Source organism: Peromyscus eremicus, chromosome X, assembly GCF_949786415.1.
Source record: "Peromyscus eremicus chromosome X, PerEre_H2_v1, whole genome shotgun sequence".
In the NCBI taxonomy this organism is placed as follows: domain Eukaryota; kingdom Metazoa; phylum Chordata; class Mammalia; order Rodentia; family Cricetidae; genus Peromyscus; species Peromyscus eremicus.
In genome coordinates this window covers 125,332,705-125,350,907 of record NC_081439.1, presented here as the reverse complement: position 1 = coordinate 125,350,907, position 18,203 = coordinate 125,332,705, and the positions used below count along the sequence as shown (strand labels likewise).

The 18,203-nt window shown below is 36.4% G+C and overlaps 1 protein-coding gene and 1 long non-coding RNA gene across 2 annotated transcripts in view; one reads left to right on the top strand and one right to left on the bottom strand.

Moving 5' to 3' along the window:
* LOC131899469 (uncharacterized) overlaps positions 1 to 18,203 on the top strand; it is a 59,920-nt gene that overhangs the window by 34,277 nt on the left and 7,440 nt on the right. The gene's annotated exons all lie outside the window — the stretch shown is intronic.
* On the bottom strand, positions 12,936 to 13,563 carry LOC131899468 (large ribosomal subunit protein eL29-like). The gene is made up of 2 exons (XM_059250947.1): positions 13,502 to 13,563; positions 12,936 to 13,320 (listed from the first exon to the last, which is right to left on the bottom strand). Exons 1-2 carry the CDS (start codon positions 13,561 to 13,563, stop codon positions 12,936 to 12,938), a joined length of 447 nt encoding a protein of 148 aa, XP_059106930.1.

Genomic DNA, 18,203 nt, shown 5'->3' with positions numbered 1-18,203 from the left:
CATGTAACAGATATCCTGGTTTCCATTCTGAGGTCAGCACATCTTTAAAATATATAGGCTGATTTAATTCTGTAGTTTTTTTTCTATTGTTTAATGTCTCTCCACAGTTGTTGTTCCTTTCTCATTAGTACTGAGAAAACTCAAAGTTAATAGAGCATTATGTAACCTATTTCTGGGGATTTTGTTACCCCTTTCTGCTTATTTAGAATATCCTTTAAAATTTGATTTGACCTTTCTATGACTTCTTGGCCTGTAGGATTATGGAGTATACCTGTAATATGCTTTATATTGTAATAAGCAAAAAATTGTTTCATTTTACCAGAGACATATGCTAGAGCATTGTCAGTTTTAATTTGCACAGGTATATCCATGATGGCCATAACTTTTAGCAAATGCATGATTACAGAGTGAGCTTTTTTAGAACTCAGAGTGGTTGCCCATTGAAATCCTGAATAAGTATCAATGGTGTGGTATACATATTTCAATTTTTCAAATTCTGCAAAGTGAAATACATCCATCTGCCAGATTTCATTCCTCTGAGTACCCTTTAGGTTATATCCTGCTGGTAGTGAAGTCTGATTGTAAAAAGAACCAGTAGGACATTTCCTCACAATTTCCTTGGCTTGTTGTCAGGTTATGGAATAATCCTTTTTTAAACGTTTACTATTGACATGATTTTTTTTTATGAAATTCTGAGTCCACCAGCACATTACCTATCAATAGTTTATCAATGTCATCATTACCTTGTACTAGAGGGCCTGGTAGACACATTTGGAATAGGATGTGAGTTATGTATAAAGGATGCTTCCTATTCCTGATTATATCTTGTACCTGAATAAATAAAGTTAATTCTGACTCATCAGGATAAATTCTGCTGTCTCAATATGGAAGACCACTTTTTCAGCATACTGAGATCAGTAACTATGTTGAGAAGTTCAGAAAAATTCATCAATATCAACATATAGCATACAATTCCAATTTTTGAACAGAATTAGAAGGCTTTTGAACCATTTTACTTCAGTTTTCTGACTTATAACCAGCCTTTCCTTGTTTGTTTGCATTTGTATAAAATATGCAGGCTCCAGATAGGGGTGTTTTTGCGAATAATTCAAGGCAGAATTCAATCATCTCTCTCTATAAGTTGAATTTTATCACTTTTGGGATATTTGCTCTTAATCTCTTCCAAAAGATTACTGCAATTTCTTTGCCAGTGTTTACTTTCTGCCCATAATTTGTCATTTTTATCCTTAGTTAAAGGTACCCAGTTTCTGCTGGGTCTATTTCTGCTAATTGATGAAGTGTCAATTTTCCATTTAAAATCAAGTCAGAGATCTTTTCCACATAAGTTTTTAATTTTTTACTCTGTTTATTTGGTAAAAGTATCCATTCTAAATTAATATCTTCCCTGTGCATTAAAATTCATGTAGGAGAATTCTTAAATGATAAAATAACCAAAATGCAATCAAGCTTTGGATCCATGTATCCTTCCTGTACTTTCTTTTCCACCAAGGCCAATTCTCTCTAAGCTTCAGCTGATAATTCTCTTGGACTATTAAATTCCTTGTCACCTTCTAAGGTTTTGAACAAATTCCTCAGTTTATCATTTTTTTACCCCAACAACAGTTCATAGATTGGAGATGTCTCCAAATAATCTTTGAAATTCATTAAGGGTCCGTAATTGATCTCTCCTAATTTGTACTTTTTGAAGTCGAATATTTGTAGACCTATTTTACATCCTAAATATTTACATCCTAAATATTTACATCCTAAAGATTTCAGAGAATATCCTCTTTATATCTTTTCAGGAGCAATTTGCAATCTCCAGTAAGGCAAAATTTTCTTTACTTTTTAAAATATTGTTTCTAAATTATCTTCATTTGAAACAGCTAGTGAAATATCATCCATGTAATGATAAATTATAGATTTAGGAAATTGTTTACATATTACTTCCAATAGCTATTGTACAAAATATTGGCACAGGGTTGGGTTATTCAATACCCCTTTTAGGAGAACCCTCCATTTTTATCTCTTATCCAGATGAGAATTATTATAACTAGGCACTGTGAAGGCAAAACTTTCTCTTTTTTTTCTGTGAAGGCAAATCTTTCTCTGCCTTTTTCTTATAAGGGTATTGAGAAGAAGCAGTCTTTTAAATTGATAACTATAAGAGGCCATCCCTTAGGTAATAAAGTAGGCAAAGGAATTTCAGATTGTAGAGAGTTCATTGGCTGAATTACCTTGTTAATTGCTCTTAGGTCAGTTACCATTCTCCATATACCAGATTTCTTTTTAATAACAAATACAGAAGAATTCCAAGGGCTGGTTGATTCTCAATACACTGAGTATTTAATTGCTCTTGTACCAGCTCTTCTAAAGCCTGGACTTTCTCTGTTTTTAAAGGCCACTGCTGAACCCATACTGACTTAATTGTTAACCATTTTAAAGGTAATGCTGTTGGTGTCTTTGAAACATCGGCAGTTGTTGTTCCCTGTTCTTGTACAATCTGGAAGGCCTGTGACTGCTCTTTATGTAATACTTCCTAATATCTCTCTCAGAAACACATGTTAATTTATGGTTTGTTTCCATGGTTGAAGGAATATTAATCTGGGTATTCCATTGTTGTAATAGATCATGGCCCCATAAACTAATAACTATATTAATTAGCCACACATGGCTTCAATTTTCCTTTCTATCCTTCTGGTCCTATATGTTTGAGCCAACTTGCACTTTGTTTCACTTGAGATAATGTTCCAATACCTAAGAGGTGAATATTTTACTTCCTGAAGAGGCCAGTTTGGGTGCCAAAATTCTGTTGCAATTATTGTAACATCCACACCAGTGTCTACCAAAACTTCAAAGAGAAAGTCATTTATTCATATTTTTAATTTTGGTCTTTGTTTATTTATATTTTGCCAAAACATTGGCTTTATAGTTTCTCCTGAATTTCCTGTTCTTTCTGCTACAACTATTCTATCACCCCAAGCAGCCTGATTTATTCCAACAGGCATTTGGATTATTTAATTGCTCTAAGAAGGGGTTTCTTCTATGATGACAGGAAAAGTCTGAATTGAATTTGCTGTGGGAGGCCTGTGGGAGGTCCTTCTGGGAGTTTCTCGGTGGCAGGGCCTAAGGATTACCTTGTCTGTCCCTTGTTGATCTACATTTTTTTTGGTCCAGTGCTTACATATACCATACCTTTTGCATAATCCAGAAAGGAGGGACATTCTGTTGCCATTGTTCCTGAATAATCTTTGTTTCTAGAAATGCCCTGTTTACACTCCCTTTTCAAATGTCCTTATTTACCACAACTAAAACATCTGATATTATTTTTCCTTAAAGCTTTTGATATCACTGTTCCCATCCATATATCATCATGGTCACAAGACTCAATATTAATTGTGTCCCTGATCCAATACTCCAAGGGTGCTGACCTGGCCTTTATTGGCATAATTATTCTTTTGTATGCTGCATTCATGTTCTCAAAAACCAAAGATTCAATTATTATCTGTCTAGGTTCTGAATTTGGCATCATTCTATTTATTGCTGAAGAAAACCTTTGTACAAAATCCATGAAGGATTCTTTTGGGCATTATATAACTTTCATAAATGATTCAATTTACTTCCCTGCTTCCTCAATTCTGTCCCATACATTCATGGTTGCCATGTGTCATAGAATTAAGATTTGTTTATCATATAAACATTGTCTTTTATATCAGTGTAATTACCTTCTCCAAGAAGCTGATCCTGGGAAATTTTTACACCTCTAGTCCTACATTGTTGGTCTATTGTTTTTAACTTCCTCTTTAAACCCAGTTCTCCACTGCAATTGTGCTGAAGACTCTAGGACAGCTGTAACAGTTCTTTCCAGTCCTAAGGAATAATTCTATTACAAGTTGACTATGAATTTAACATCTGCTTTCAAATGGAGAATGTATGACATGTGATACTATAGCTTCTCTAAATCTCTTTAAATCTAATATTTCCAGTGGAGTCCAATTGCTTGTACACACCCTTGAGCAGGTAGTTCCTCTAAGGTTACCAGATAGATTAAGTTTGGTTGCTTGAAAACAGGCTGTCTGTAATGGTATAATTCAATCCCGAAATAATTTCACCTTTAAATTCTTTTGTATGGTTCTGAATTTCTCTATAATTCATTTTAAAAGGTTTTTCTAAAGTCAATCCTGAATTAGGTTTACTTTTAAATTCTGCTGTCTGGGTCTGAATTTCTCTGATTCACTTTAACAAGTTTTTCTAAAGCTTTTATCTCAGCACTTAAATTGACCAACTTTTTAATGCTGAAATTAAAATGATCAAACATAATATTTATAATTGATGTTATGTACATCCCATCAATATTATTTATCCTCTCATTTAATTGTTCCATTTTAGACTGCCTAATGTGCTATTAAACAGAGATCAAATTCCTTCCATAGTAAAGATGTTTCCCATTTTTTGAATGTGGGAAAAAAATTCCCTTTTAACTAATTTCATCCTTTAAGATATTGTAATTGACTTGCCAAGTCTTTCAACTGTGTAGAACAGTAGAAGTCTGAAGGAATTTCAAAGTAGCTACCTTGTGTGATGGCAGTCCAAAATGGGAATCCAGAGAGAGCCTACCACCCACCAGGAGAAAAAAAAAGCCAAAATCCAGCTGGGTACATCTCCAGCTGTGTGCAGGTCCATCCATGTGCAGCTCTGGCCATGTGCAGTTCCAGCCTCATGCAGCTCCAGCTGAACTGAGGCCTGCAAGGCCACAAAAAGTGGCTTTTTTTGTGAATTCTTGCCCCACAAGTTGCATGCCAATTGTAGACAAATTTCTAAATGGTCTTAATAAATAAAAACAAAACAGAGAGCCAGAAATTCAGGTTAAAGCCTGAGGGAAAGATCAGAGGAATAGGACAAACCACGTGCTAACCTCACCTCACTAACTCTGCAGCTTCCAAGTAGAGCTACTTCCTGTATACTCACGTTTATATGCTTTTTCTATTCTGTTCTCTCATTGGCTCTCTTAGCCTAGCTACATCACTTCCTCTTCCTACACAGTTCTGTCACTTTCTGTCTGTCTTTACTGACCTCCAGACCTCTATGGTTGGTATTGGGTTTAAAGGCTTGTGTCACCACACTTGGCTCTGTTCCCTATTTGGGCTTGAACACACAGAGATCCTGCCTGCTAAATGTTAGGATTAAGGGTATGTGCTACTGCTGCCTGACTTCTTTGTTTACTTAAAATGACTGGCCTTTTTCTTCTGATCTCCAGGTAAGCTTTATTTATTAAAGCACAAATAAAATATCACTACACAAGTCAACTGAAATTATGAGTAAAGATATATGTGTGTATGTAAACATATGTAATAAGCTACTATAAGTTATGGAATACACAAGTTTAATTTTCAATTTAAAAGAAATAGGGGAAAAAACTGTGATACCAATTTTTTGTTTGGGTTATGTATTAATCTTTATAATATTTGTATAGACTTACATCACTGTGGTTTTATTTGTCTCAATATATACTATAACTATGAACTCTAAACTATGATGGGAGGTAGCCTGAAATCCATATCCTTGGTGAGAGACTTAGAGCCTGGATGTATGAGGATCATCCCAATTCTACATTCTGTTGAGCAGGCTTGGCTTTGAGTCTGGTAGAGCTTAAGGGCATGGTAGTTAAGATGAATTTGGATTCTATAGGGAATATAGTGACATGGATTAGGTTTAAAATTTCTAACTGTGAGTATAAGCTTGCTGTTTGAGGCCAGGGATGCTGACCATGTGCTGGGACAGGCCTGAAGTCTGGTTTTACTAGAATGGATAAGGTAGTCAAGTAAATCTGGAAGTCTTCTAAGAAGTTCTGAAAGCTGCAACTATAGGTTCAATTTGGCTTTAGAGCAGGTTTATCATCTACAGAGACTGACTAGTAGCTTTCAAGGCCTATGGATAGCTACCTGGTGGTGAATTTTACTGAGGTGATCCCATTGTTGGGATCTGAGGCAAGTCCAGTTTTTACCTCTTTCTCATTTCAATGCAGAAATATCTTTCTCCTTGATACGCTATATAAATTTTAGAGGGAATGGTCTAAGCAAAACTCAGCTTTCTACTTTCTTCAATGATACCTTACTACTTTGGATATTAGTGCCAGGTACTATAATCTTTTATTCTGGTTCCTGTGAAGAATTTTATGAATGAATAGATTTTCACCTTGATGCTTCTGCACAGGAGTCAAGTTCTGGACAGTCCAAGCCTTCAATTTTACTCCCAAACCCTCAATAATTTTCTACAATATGCTAGAAAGTCCTAGGAACAAGGTTGTGGGTTAGAGTTGACTATGAGTAACTCCATGAATGGCACAAGTCAAGGTAAGAAAGGAAACACGTGTTTCCAAAAAGACAATAAGAACAAAGAAAGATTATGGGGTATCATGTAAGAGAGGTGATAACATAGCTTAAAACCATGGAGGAATAAAATGGCTACACAGCAAAAATGAGCAACTGCCTTCCTATCCAGCTCCAGATTCCTATGGGTGTCTGTAGGCATAAATACATATAGATTATTGAAACCACAATAGTCTCATCATGTACCTAGTGGTGAATAAGTGAAAATCTAGTTTATACTTCATTTTTATCATTAATAAATATCCATTCCTCTTTCTGAATAGTTAGATAAACAAACTAGAGCCACATGTTGATCTGAAGAATTTTGGGTTACACTGTGCAGAAGCCAGGTATGTTAAAGTTCTGTGAAACTTGCAGTTTCTTCTCTACTCTATTAGGAAGAAAATACAGATTTATAGCTGGCTAAGATTCTCTCCTATACTGTGGGTTTATTCTTTACTAGATTTTTTCCAAGCTGTATAGAAGCTTTTTTAGTTTGATGTGACCCCAGTTGGCAATATTTGGCCTTAATTCCTTGGCAAATGTAATCTGGTTCAGAAAGTCCTTTCCTACACCTATATAGATCTTTCACAGTTCTGCCTTATAGGTGGAGTTTTTCCTTGGGATTGTGATCAACTCTGTTCCTTCAGCCACTTCCCAAATAAACACTCAGAGACTTATTAATTGTAAATGCTTGGCCGACAGCTTAGGGTTGTATCCAGCCAGCTCCTACAACTTAAATTGCCCCATTTCTATGAATCTATGTGCTGCCCCAGGGCTTGTTTATTTCATGTATGTACTTTCCATTTGCTTCTTCTGTTCTGGCTCTCAATTCCTTAGACTCCACCTTCTTCTTCCCAATGTCTTCCTAGTCTAGCTCTCCTTTCCAATATCTTCCTGCCTACATATAGGTCAGTAAGCTCTTTATTAACTAGTGAGAGTAATACATATTTACAGTGCACAAAGAGTGTTCCACAGCACTGTCTGTTTTCTTCTAGCAGTTTTAGTGTTTCAGGTTTCCAATAGAGGTCTTTGACTCATTTGGATCTTATTTTGAAGAAGGGATATATATATATATATATATATATATATATATAATTTCATTCTCCTGATATGAACATCCCATTTTCCCAGCACCATTTATTGAAGATACTGCCTTTTTCCAGACAACTATTCTTGTCTCTTTGTCAAATATACATATGACTGTAGTTTTTAGTACTGTTTGGGCCTTTTATTTTATTCCTTTGGTCTGTATGTTTTCTTTTGTTCCAGTACCATATTGTTTTTATTTTTATAGACCTATAATATATCTTGAAGTCAGGAGTAGCAATACCTCTACTGTTTTTCTTTTGCTAAGTATTGCCCTTGGCTATCCAGTGTCTATCCAGAATATAAAAAAGAACAAAAAAAGCAAAGGGTCAAGAACAAATGACTCAATTAAAAAATGGTCTAGCCATCAAAATAGAGAACTCAAAATGGAAGAAATAAGAATGTCTAGGGAATACCTCAAAAATTGTTTATCATCCTTGACAAATGGGGAGATGCAAATTAAAATAACTTTGAGATTTTGTCTCACTCAAGTAAAAATGACTAAGTTCAACACAACGATTGACAACAAATACTGTCAATATTGTAGAGAAAGAGGAACCCTCATTCAATTCTGGAAGGAATGCAAATTGGTACAGCCACTATGGAAATTGGTGTGGAGAATCCTCATAAAGCTAAAAATAAATTTCCTATATGACCCAGCTGTACTACTTTTTGACATATATGCAAAAGACTCAATATTTTATACCATAGATATTTGCTTAACAATGTACATTGTTGTCCTATTCACAATCTTATACTTATGCCACAGGTAAGTGTAGCTACCACACCTCATCAAAGAAGTTTCTATGTACAGAAAATGTAGACCATCACATAAAATCACAACTGGGCACAATGCAGAGATCAGCAGACTGTGGGGAGCCCAGCACCAATGGATACATCTATATCACAGCTCCTGCATCAAAGGCTCAGCAAACACAGGAAACAGAGGCTGAAAGAGTATAAGAGCCAGAATACCAGAAAGTCTGTTGTGAAATATTCTCTCCTGAAAATGGCAAACTAGAATAATGGCAATATCAATGGACGTGTTAACATGGAAGGGGAAAATTTCATAGGATCTCACCCATAGACAAAGAACTTCAGGCAACTAATGACTACTATGAGAAGAATTTGTCTATCTTAGGGATGAACCTCTATTGGTTTTCCAATGCAGTGATAAAGCTTGAAACCATATGCATACCAAAACAGACTAGAGGCTGGTATGTGTGTATGTGTATGTTCATGTGTGTTTAAAGAAAATGAAGCTGTCAGCTTGAGAGTCAGTAGGGGCATTGAAGGAGTTTGAGGGAGGGCTGGAGAGAAGGGAGATGCAAGTGATAAAATTATATTTCTTTCAACACATATTTTAAAGAAATAAAGTACAAAGAGACTATAATAAGTAGAATCCAAATTTTAAGCCAGGTGGTTGAGTGACTGAATATTTTTAGTCTTCCCTATTTATGGATAAGGTGGAATTCATATTTCTTTTAAATGATAACTGAATGAATTTTCAGATTAGTGGCAGTAAATTTCATTCAGTGAAATCCATGTATGAATTCTTAATCTCTTCAATTCTCCTCAGTGAGTAAATTCAGTTATTATGCATGTTTTCATTTTTCTTAACTTTTTAGTTTATGCTTATTTTCATACTTTAAAAATACATATATAATATACTAACACATGTATTCTATTGTATGTATATATGTACATAATACATAAATAGTATAACACACATATGTATTCTTAGGATATTTGCTTTTTTCCTCTCATGGTTTCTGTGAGTATTCATTTACCACCTTACCTTTGAATTATGAGCATATCAGAGTCTGTGTTCAGAAAGGAAGCTTTGAAATAGATTGTCTCTACAATCAGACCTCAAAATGAAAGCTGAAAATTACAGGAGCATGAAGAGGACAGTTGCAGTTCTAGGCTCTAAGGCCATTTCTCTCTTAGAAATTAACCCAGATATGTTTTATATTTTCTTTCTTCTTAGGAGAAGGATTTTTTTTTCTATCATTTACCTGTTCTTGTACTCCCAGTACTTTGCTTCTTTCCCTTGATATTTCTTACTATGTTTACTGTTTTCTTTTATGTATGGTTTTGGCAATAACACACAGAATTGTAAAACAAAATAAGACAAAATAATTTTTATTTCCTGCATAAAAACATTCCAAATTTAACCAACTTAAAATAATACACATTTTATAGTTCCACAATCTCCGTGATTCTGGAGATTTTTATAGTTTAGCTGAGGATTCAAGGCTGAAATGATCTTAAGTGGAGATATAATCTGCTCTGAGTCTCAACTTTCTCTTCTAAAGTAGATCAAATTCATATTATTGGACATATAAGACAGTCTCAGATCCTAGAGACCACTAACCATCCATTGCCATGTGGCTATGTTCATTTCATCAAGACTGATCTCTTCTCTGTCAGCTAAACTCTATTTTAAAATGTTTATCTGTCCCTCATGCTTTGGATAGCACTTGGGAAAACTATTCATTATACTGGATTGCCTTGCCAAGCCTAAATAAAATGGGAGGTACTTAGTCTTACTGCAGTATGATGTGCAATGTTTTGTTGCTATCCATTGGAGACCTGCCTTTTCCTGAACAGAAATGGAGGAAGAGTGGATTGGGAGTTGGGAACAGAAGGATGTGAGGGGGAAGGACTGGGAGAAGAGGAGGGAGGGGAAACTGCAGTTGGGATGTAAAATAAATAAAATTTAAAATTTTACCTGATTAAGACCATATTCCTCAAAAATAATTTAACTTTAGATTAAATAATTAAATTTGTAACATTTCTTTTGCTATAAAACATATCCCCAAGTGTTGGGGTAAAATTTATGTAGGGAATATACATAGAGATTCCTATTTGGCACTGTAATAGAATTTCTCATTCCACAAAGAGGCTTAGAACTTTGAAGTGAAAGTTTGAGATGAAGGTTATGATGGGTGCTGATATTTTCTTCATCTTTGGAGGAAAGAATATTTGTAAACACATCGATCCTAATGACTTAAAATTTAATAAGCTAACACATGGTGAGGGTCTGCCTTAATCAAGTGAAAGGAGAAAGAAGAAAGGACAGTTTTACTAACCTGAAGAACCTGCAAGTCAAGCATGCAGTAGGTGAGATAACACTAATTCTGAGAGATATGGAAAGGAAAGCAATAGAGGTATGTTTAATCTATCTTTTATATATTTATGGGAAACCACATGTGGACTAAAAGCATCAGTTGACTATATGGAAGTAACATGGCCAGAGAATATTTGAGGAGAGATGCTACATAGAATGATGCTGTGTGATGTGCGCCACTCCAAAAGTGTCAATCAGGGAAGCTAAAATATGGTTGGCACTTTTTTGAGTGAGGCAATTCACAACTACATGTGGTGGCCCAGGAGAGAGGTTACATGACTATCTTCATAGAATATACTCAATTCAGCCTAATCATTAATTTTATTATTTGTTTATATATTTATTCATTTTTTGATGGTTATACCTAACTGCATTTAGAAAGATTTCAGACCTAGATAGTTTTTGAAGGATCTGGAAAATCTCTCATCTATGATTTTCCATAATTGACATACTTTGCTCAGAAACTGCCTGTACACATTTGAAGGTTGTTATTATTGTAGTCATAGAAAATATTAACATTAGTAGAGAGAAAATCATTTTAAATAAGCCTTTTCTGTTTATGGGAAAATGGATGGAACTGGAAAATAGTATATTAAGTGAGGTAACCCAGGGTAAAAAAAAAATCAACATATGTTCTCTTATGCAGATCCTAGCTTCTAATTTTGTATTCATTATTTATATGAACTTGAATCTGTATAGAGACTAGTAAACTAGAACAGGGTCTATCAGGTTAAAAAAACAGTGCTTTACAGAATGATGTAAAGGAAGTAATAGAATAAATACTATGAAAATGGAAAGTAATGTATGGGGGAGGAAGGTTACAAATGAGAAGAAAAGCATAGTATGTGGGAAAGAAATGAGTGGGAAGTGGGACCAACTAAGGAATTTATGAAAATGTCACAAGAAGCCATGTGCTATTTGAAAAATAAAATTAAGAACTCATTTTAGTGACTTAAAATAAATTTTAAAATACTAATGAAGCTATTTTTTTACCTGAAAAAGAGAAAAAGGGAAAGTAGTATATTTTTCAGGTTACAAAGCCAGAATATTAAATGTGTACTAAGTAAAGCAATGTTCACGCAAGGAGGTAACAGGCAAGGACAGTGGGTCTGTGGGTTGTTATCTAGTGCTAAAAATTCTACATGGAATGGAAATTGTATTTTGTGTTTGCTCAGGGCTACTAGCTTCACTTGAGTGCAGTATTCTGCTCCAGAGGGTAACATTCAGACAGACTAACACATGATTGTTACCTTTTTGAGTAGAGTAATGCATGCAAATGACATCATATTTGGTAGCCATGGCCATACAAATATTTAGTTGAGTTCACAAAGCTACTTTATTTTTCTTAATCCAAGTATATTTTTCTTAATCCAAGCACCATGTTCAGATCTCTGGGCTACCTCAATTAGTTTGGTTATCTTTTATATTAGGTCTTGAGAAGGAAGAATTAGTTTGGTTATCTTTTATATTAGGTCTTGAGAAGGAAGACTCGGGGTCTGAAGGTTCCCCAAGACTCATAGGTACTACAAGAATTTGTACACCCTTGAATAAGGAAGTATATTGTTATCATTTGACCTTGAAATATCTCCCACAGGCCCATGTGTTGAATGTGTTATCAGAAGCAGGTAGCATTATTTTGGGAGATGGTACAGATTTTAGGAGAAAAGACAGTTGAAGTAAGTAAGCCACTGGGAGCATGTCATTAGGGGATTTGTTTTGCTGATTCTCCACCCAACCCACCACATATTGCCTGTCTACTATGAGCAGAATAGTCTATTATTATAGCCCTTTGCTACTATAGTGGTCTGCCTCACCACAAAATCAATAGACCCAAGGACTCTGTGCTGAAACCTCTGAAATAAGAAGCCAACATCAATTCCTCATTTCCTGCTTTGACATTCTTGGATATTTATCACTATGAAGAATCTAACACACACATTTAAAAACAGGTCGAGATGTGCCTTTCCTTCTGCACATTTCAGTGTTGTTCATTTTTGAACACAGTAATTCTTTTTCCTCCTTCAAGCCATCAACTTGTTCTTTCCTAGCAATGCTCATTTTACTTTGTATGTATTCACATTTTTCTCCTGTCTGAGAAAGTTCTTTCTGCACCTTACAGCTCTTCTTTCAGAATTCAAGACAAGCATTTCCTCAGAGTCTTAGATGTTCTTCAACACTGGGAAAATAGGATCTATCTTTTATTTTTATTTTATTTATTTTATTTTATTTTTTTAACTGATTCTGCCTCAAGTTTATTTGTAAAAACAGCATGGGGTCGTGATCATCTGCAAATAGTGTGTAGGTGTGTCACACCAGTCCACCTGTCTGGCAGACAGAAACCTTTTCTATGGGGCCTTCACAGGGGCCTGGGCACCTTTGGGAGCCTGAGCTGGAGCTGAGGCCTCTGCCTTGGTTTGAGCCTTGGGCTTTGGCAGGCAGAGCCTACGACCCTTGTCCATGTAGCTTCTAATCCGTTTTCCGAGCTTGGGGTGAGTGATGAAAGCAAGATGGCTGAGCTTGCGGCTGGGGCCCTTTGGCATCTTGGGCTTAACTGCCTTGGGCCTCACAAGGGCATTGATGGTCTCTGCACGCACACTCACTGCCTTTGCATTGTTGGCCTGCATCTTCTTCAGGCCTTTCTTGTTGTGCTTCTTGGCAAAGTGCATGTTCCTCAGGAAGTTGGGGTCCACCCCCTTAAGAGATTCATATCTTTGTGACCGTGGTTTCTTTTTTTTTTTTTTTTTTTGGTTTTTCGAGACAGGGTTTCTCTGTGTAGCTTTGCGCCTTTCCTGGAACTCACTTGGTAGCCCAGGTTGGCCTCGAACTCACAGAGATCCGCCTGGCTCTGCCTCCCAAGTGCTGGGATTAAAGGCGTGCGCCACCACCGCCCGGCTGTGACCGTGGTTTCTTGATACCATTTCTGTTCCATTTTTGAGATTGATTGTGTGTCGTGTGGTTCTTGGACTTGGCCATGTCAATGGTAACCGGTGGCTCCTGAAGCACCAGGGACTGGAAGAGAAAGAGGGATCTATCTTTTAAATATATTCATGTACTTTAGTATTTGTTGAAAAAGTGCGCCATTGTTTTTTTGATTATCCATTTGATATTTTAAAATAATTGAGATTGCTAATATTACAAGTTATTTTTAGACCCATATCTTTCTAAATTCACATTTTTCCTAGAGATCAATTTATAGAGAATTGAAATCATATGATTATAATTTTCCCCAGGAACAATGTCAAAGTATAATACATTTCCATTTCTTTAGGTCTTATTCAATTTCTGTCAACAATTTTGATTTTTAGGATTCATGCCTTGGATGTACTACCTTTTCCAATTATAAGGGCAATGGCTAGAGGTACATATAAGAAAATTTATGCTGTCTGGGAGAGATGAAACACCAGCTTTCCCAGTTACTATAAACCAATGTGAGGGGAAAATTATCTTGAGGGATTGTGACTGTTAGATACTGGTTGGTGTGATTCCAAACGACTTAATCACTCATGGTCCTGTAATTATTCCTCTCTCTTCACACACTGGAATACTTGGCTTGTAAAATTTTGACATTAAAGCAAAGATCAGTTGTCTGTAATACACTTTGAAAAATTCAGTACATTTGCTATAGCAAAAGCCTCTCTGTCACCCTATGTTTTAGAGTCCTAATTAGTTTATGGGTGTGGATTAGACCTGAAAAATAAAAAAAAATCCCCTATACATGTAACATGGAGATGCTATTAGATACTCCATAATCAAAATCATTCTGTAGTTATCATGAATTTCAAATCAGGCTTCTTAAAATATAGCTCTCAAAGCGACTTTCCAAATATTTTTAATAGAAATTGAAGATTTGAATTTGAGACTGCATATCATAAACTCCTTATTTTACTAAATGTAATTAGGAACATTGCACAAGAGGCACCTAAAGGAAAGCTCAAAAAAGTAAATGTTGTACCTGTTCCTCCAGCCTTACATTTTCTAATCAAGTCACTTTCCTCTATCTACTTTGAGAGCAATATTTTAAGAAGTCTTCAATCATTGACAAATTAAGTCAGTCAGAAAAACAAATAAACAAAAACTCCAACAAACTGACTGCAACAAGCATTTGGACTTGTAAGCAGCTTGGTCCAGAGGAGGTGAAACTACTGTTCTTTATGAAGGGACAGAAGGCTATCAGGCTGTAGTTCCACAAGAAAATCCAGCCAAAATGAGATATTTTTCCAGGACAGCCTTGTTTTCCCTGTAGGTCCAAGGCATCCATAGCCCATCTGGAAGTACCAGATGGCTCAGCCTCGGATATCCCATTAGTCTAAGTAGGTAGCAAAAATCATGAACAAATGGAAACCCAGACAATATCAGTTAAAATAATCACATGAAATAGCAGCATGAGAAGACTGAAGATCCAATTGTCATTAAAACTATAGCTCACACAATTAGTCCAGGATCTACATGATACATGAATGCTAGGGGAATGTTTATTTAAACAGAAGATGTAAGGCCCAGATTCTACCATTATCATAATGAAAATGTGCTGGGCACATTATAGCCTTAAGGGCTTCCAAAAGGAAGTTCTTTAAATGAAAAATAAATAATAAAATGAGAAATTTTATAGCAGCAGAAAGGAAGGAAGAATTGTAGAAAAAGCAGAAATATGTTACATACATGTGTGCATATGCACATGCACTTATGTAAGATAATACACAACCCTCACAAGGTTTATACATAATAGTTGATGATTGAACAAGAAAAATAAAAACAACAAACAGCTATATTTGAAAGTAGAGAGGATAAATGAATTTAAATAGTTGCTTCTTTCTTTATTTCAATATAATTGGTAAAATATTAACACTAATAGACTCTGACAAACTATGTATTTATAACATTGCAATTGAAAAAAAATTATATGACAATTGTACAAATAGGAAAGCAACTATAAATGATGGTAAAATAATAAAACATATTCAACAATGCACAGGAAAGCAAGTAAAAACAAACAGAGGAAAGAAAACCAAAAGAAGCATAAAATGAAGTAAGCAGTGGTTGACATATTGTTAGCCATCATAAAGTTAAATGGTCAAAATACACTACATACAAGGAAGAGTTTATGGAAGTATATAAAAGAAAATGTAAACAAATTGTGTACTGCTTATAGCAGGGTGACTTAATAACTAATTATAGTTAGTAGAGAAAAGAATGAAAGGTATATGCATTGAAAACATCAGCATTCTACCAGTCAGTCAAAACTGCAGTGTTCTCAAATAGCTTACCTTGTTTATTCTAAGATTTTTATTATGAATATTGGGTAATTAAGTAGAAAATTCCAAAGGCTTAGAAAAATATTAATCTATTTACTACCTTTGATGTTCCTTTTCCTTTAAATAAAAACCATGAATTCTCAAAAATTCCACAACTAATTGGTTTCACATCTATTTTTGGAAATTTAAATTTTCTTCTAATTTGTTTGCCCTTTCCTCTAGTTGTTTACAGCGTTCTTCACATTTTTTTGTCTTTTCCTCTACACGAGCCTCTAGCTTCTTCATGATGACATTCATAAGGCTATTTTCTTCTGCTTCTTCCAATTTCTGATGTTCAGGTCTAGGTGTTGGAGGAGGGCTAGGGCCTGGTGATGGTGTATTACTATTCATTTTGTTGTATGTGTTTCTGCCTTGACGTCTGCCCATCTCCTTGTGGTTCGTTCCTGGCCTTATCCGCACACTTGGTTCAGAGCTGACAGATTCAGGAAGTCTCTCTCTCTTGTCCAGATGGGAGCTCTCTTGTCCAAATTGGAAGTCCAGGGCAGGATGGAAGCTCTTGTTCAGAAGGGAAGTCCGGGGGAGGATGGGTGCTCTCCTCTCTCTCTCTCTCTCTCTCTCTCTCTCTCTCTCTCTCTCTCCTCCAGATGGGAAATCCACGGCAAGATGGGAGCTGGGGGCCAGCCTCTAAGTCTCAAGAAGAGGCTTGGGGCTCAGGCGGATGGGCGTGGGGGCAGGGCGTGGAGACTGCAGGGTCTGCCAGGGGTCTTGGAGAAGGAGATCCTTCCCGGTGGGGCTAGAAGGGCACCTGCCCGGGGAGCAGAACCTGGGGCCAAGTTGGGCAGGTCTTCCCCGGAGTGGCTGGTGCCCAGGGATGGGGTAGGGGGCAAGCTAGGGCACTCACCTGTGCTTCAGAAGGGAAGTCCTGGGCAAGATGGGAGCTGGGGGGCCTGGCCTCTAAGTCTCAGGCAGAGGCTTGGGGCTCAGGCGGATGGGCGTGGGGGCAGGGCGTGGAGACTGCAGGGTCTGCCAGGGGTCTTGGAGAGGGGGATCCTTCCCAGTGGGGCTAGAAGGGCACCTGCCCTCATACTCTTCTCGTTGGGAATATTCGATGCTTGACCGTTTGCCCCACGTTGGGCGCCATTTGTAGCTAAAGTTTTCCTGCCTGGCCCACAGTCAGAACAAATCTCTATCACCTGCCAGTCCCACAGCCACTCAGACCCGACCAAGTAAACACAGAGACTTATATTGGTTTTAAACTGTATGGCCATGGTGGGCTTCTTGCTAACTGTTCTTATAGCTTAAATTAATCCATTTCCATTAATCTATACCTTGCCACATAGCTCGTGGCTTACCGGCATCTTCACAAGCTGTTTCTCATCATGGCGGCTGGCAGTGTCTCTCTGACTCAGCTTTCCACTTCCCAGCTTTATTCTCCTCCTTGCCCCACCTATACTTCCTGCCTAGCCAACGGCCAGTCAGTGTTTTATTGATTAATAAGCAACACATTTGCCATACATCCCACAGCAGGGAGGAGAGAACAATAGGAGATTCCTAGTTTTGGGACATCACAAGAAATACAGTCTGGAAAGCAAGAGGTAATTATTACAATTTTGACCTGCTACCTCTAACCCTAGCCTATGAAAAAATCAACACATTTGGAAAGCAGCTGATAGTTGTGCATTTTGTTACATGTCTCTATGTGGTCACCTATTTTATGTCACCAAACCTAGGGGGAGATTTAGGCTGTAAGTGACACAAGAGAACCTGGTAAACTTTGTTCCCTCCTTTTGTTATTATTTGTGGCTTGGGCTCATAACTCTTTCTGTACCTCCTTAACATTTCTCTGTGTAGTCACTACCAGTTAGCCCTGTTATGTGTCAGGTGGCTATAAGAACTCCTGTGATGTTTAATTTTAGGTTTGTCTGGGATTACTGTGAAATGAACCTATTTTTAGTATATATATGTGTGCGTGTGTGTGTGTGTGTGTGTGTGTGTGTGTGTGTGTAAAGAATATCATGTTTATATGTGTGGAGATGTTCTCTAGGCCCTTTCTCTGAATGCTTCCTTTTTCATACACTTTATGTTATTATTTTTTCTTATATTTACAATGTAGTTTTCTTGCTACTATTATTATTTTTCTTGTTTGGATTTTTTGGCTGTATTTGAATATACTGCATTTCGTATGTTTCTTTTACTCCTATTTTGATTAGTGAATGTTATGTGTTACTTCAAGTTTTAAGTTATATTTTAAATCTTTTATTGTTTGCACTGCATTGTTTTGAGAATTGTTATTTTTATTGCTTTCATATTTATTTGTATATATTAATTATTTACCTTTCTTATCTTTTAATCTTTGATTTT

Bases quoted from the DNA above. Each gene is read 5' to 3' on its own strand.
- LOC131899468 (XM_059250947.1), bottom strand. From the start codon at position 13,563: ATGGCCAAGTCCAAGAACCACACGACACACAATCAATCTCAAAAATGG. The intron at 13,321-13,501 runs CAAGAAACCACG...AAAAAAAAAAAA, and splicing joins AAATGGAACAGAAATGGTAT to AAAGAAACCACGGTCACAAA.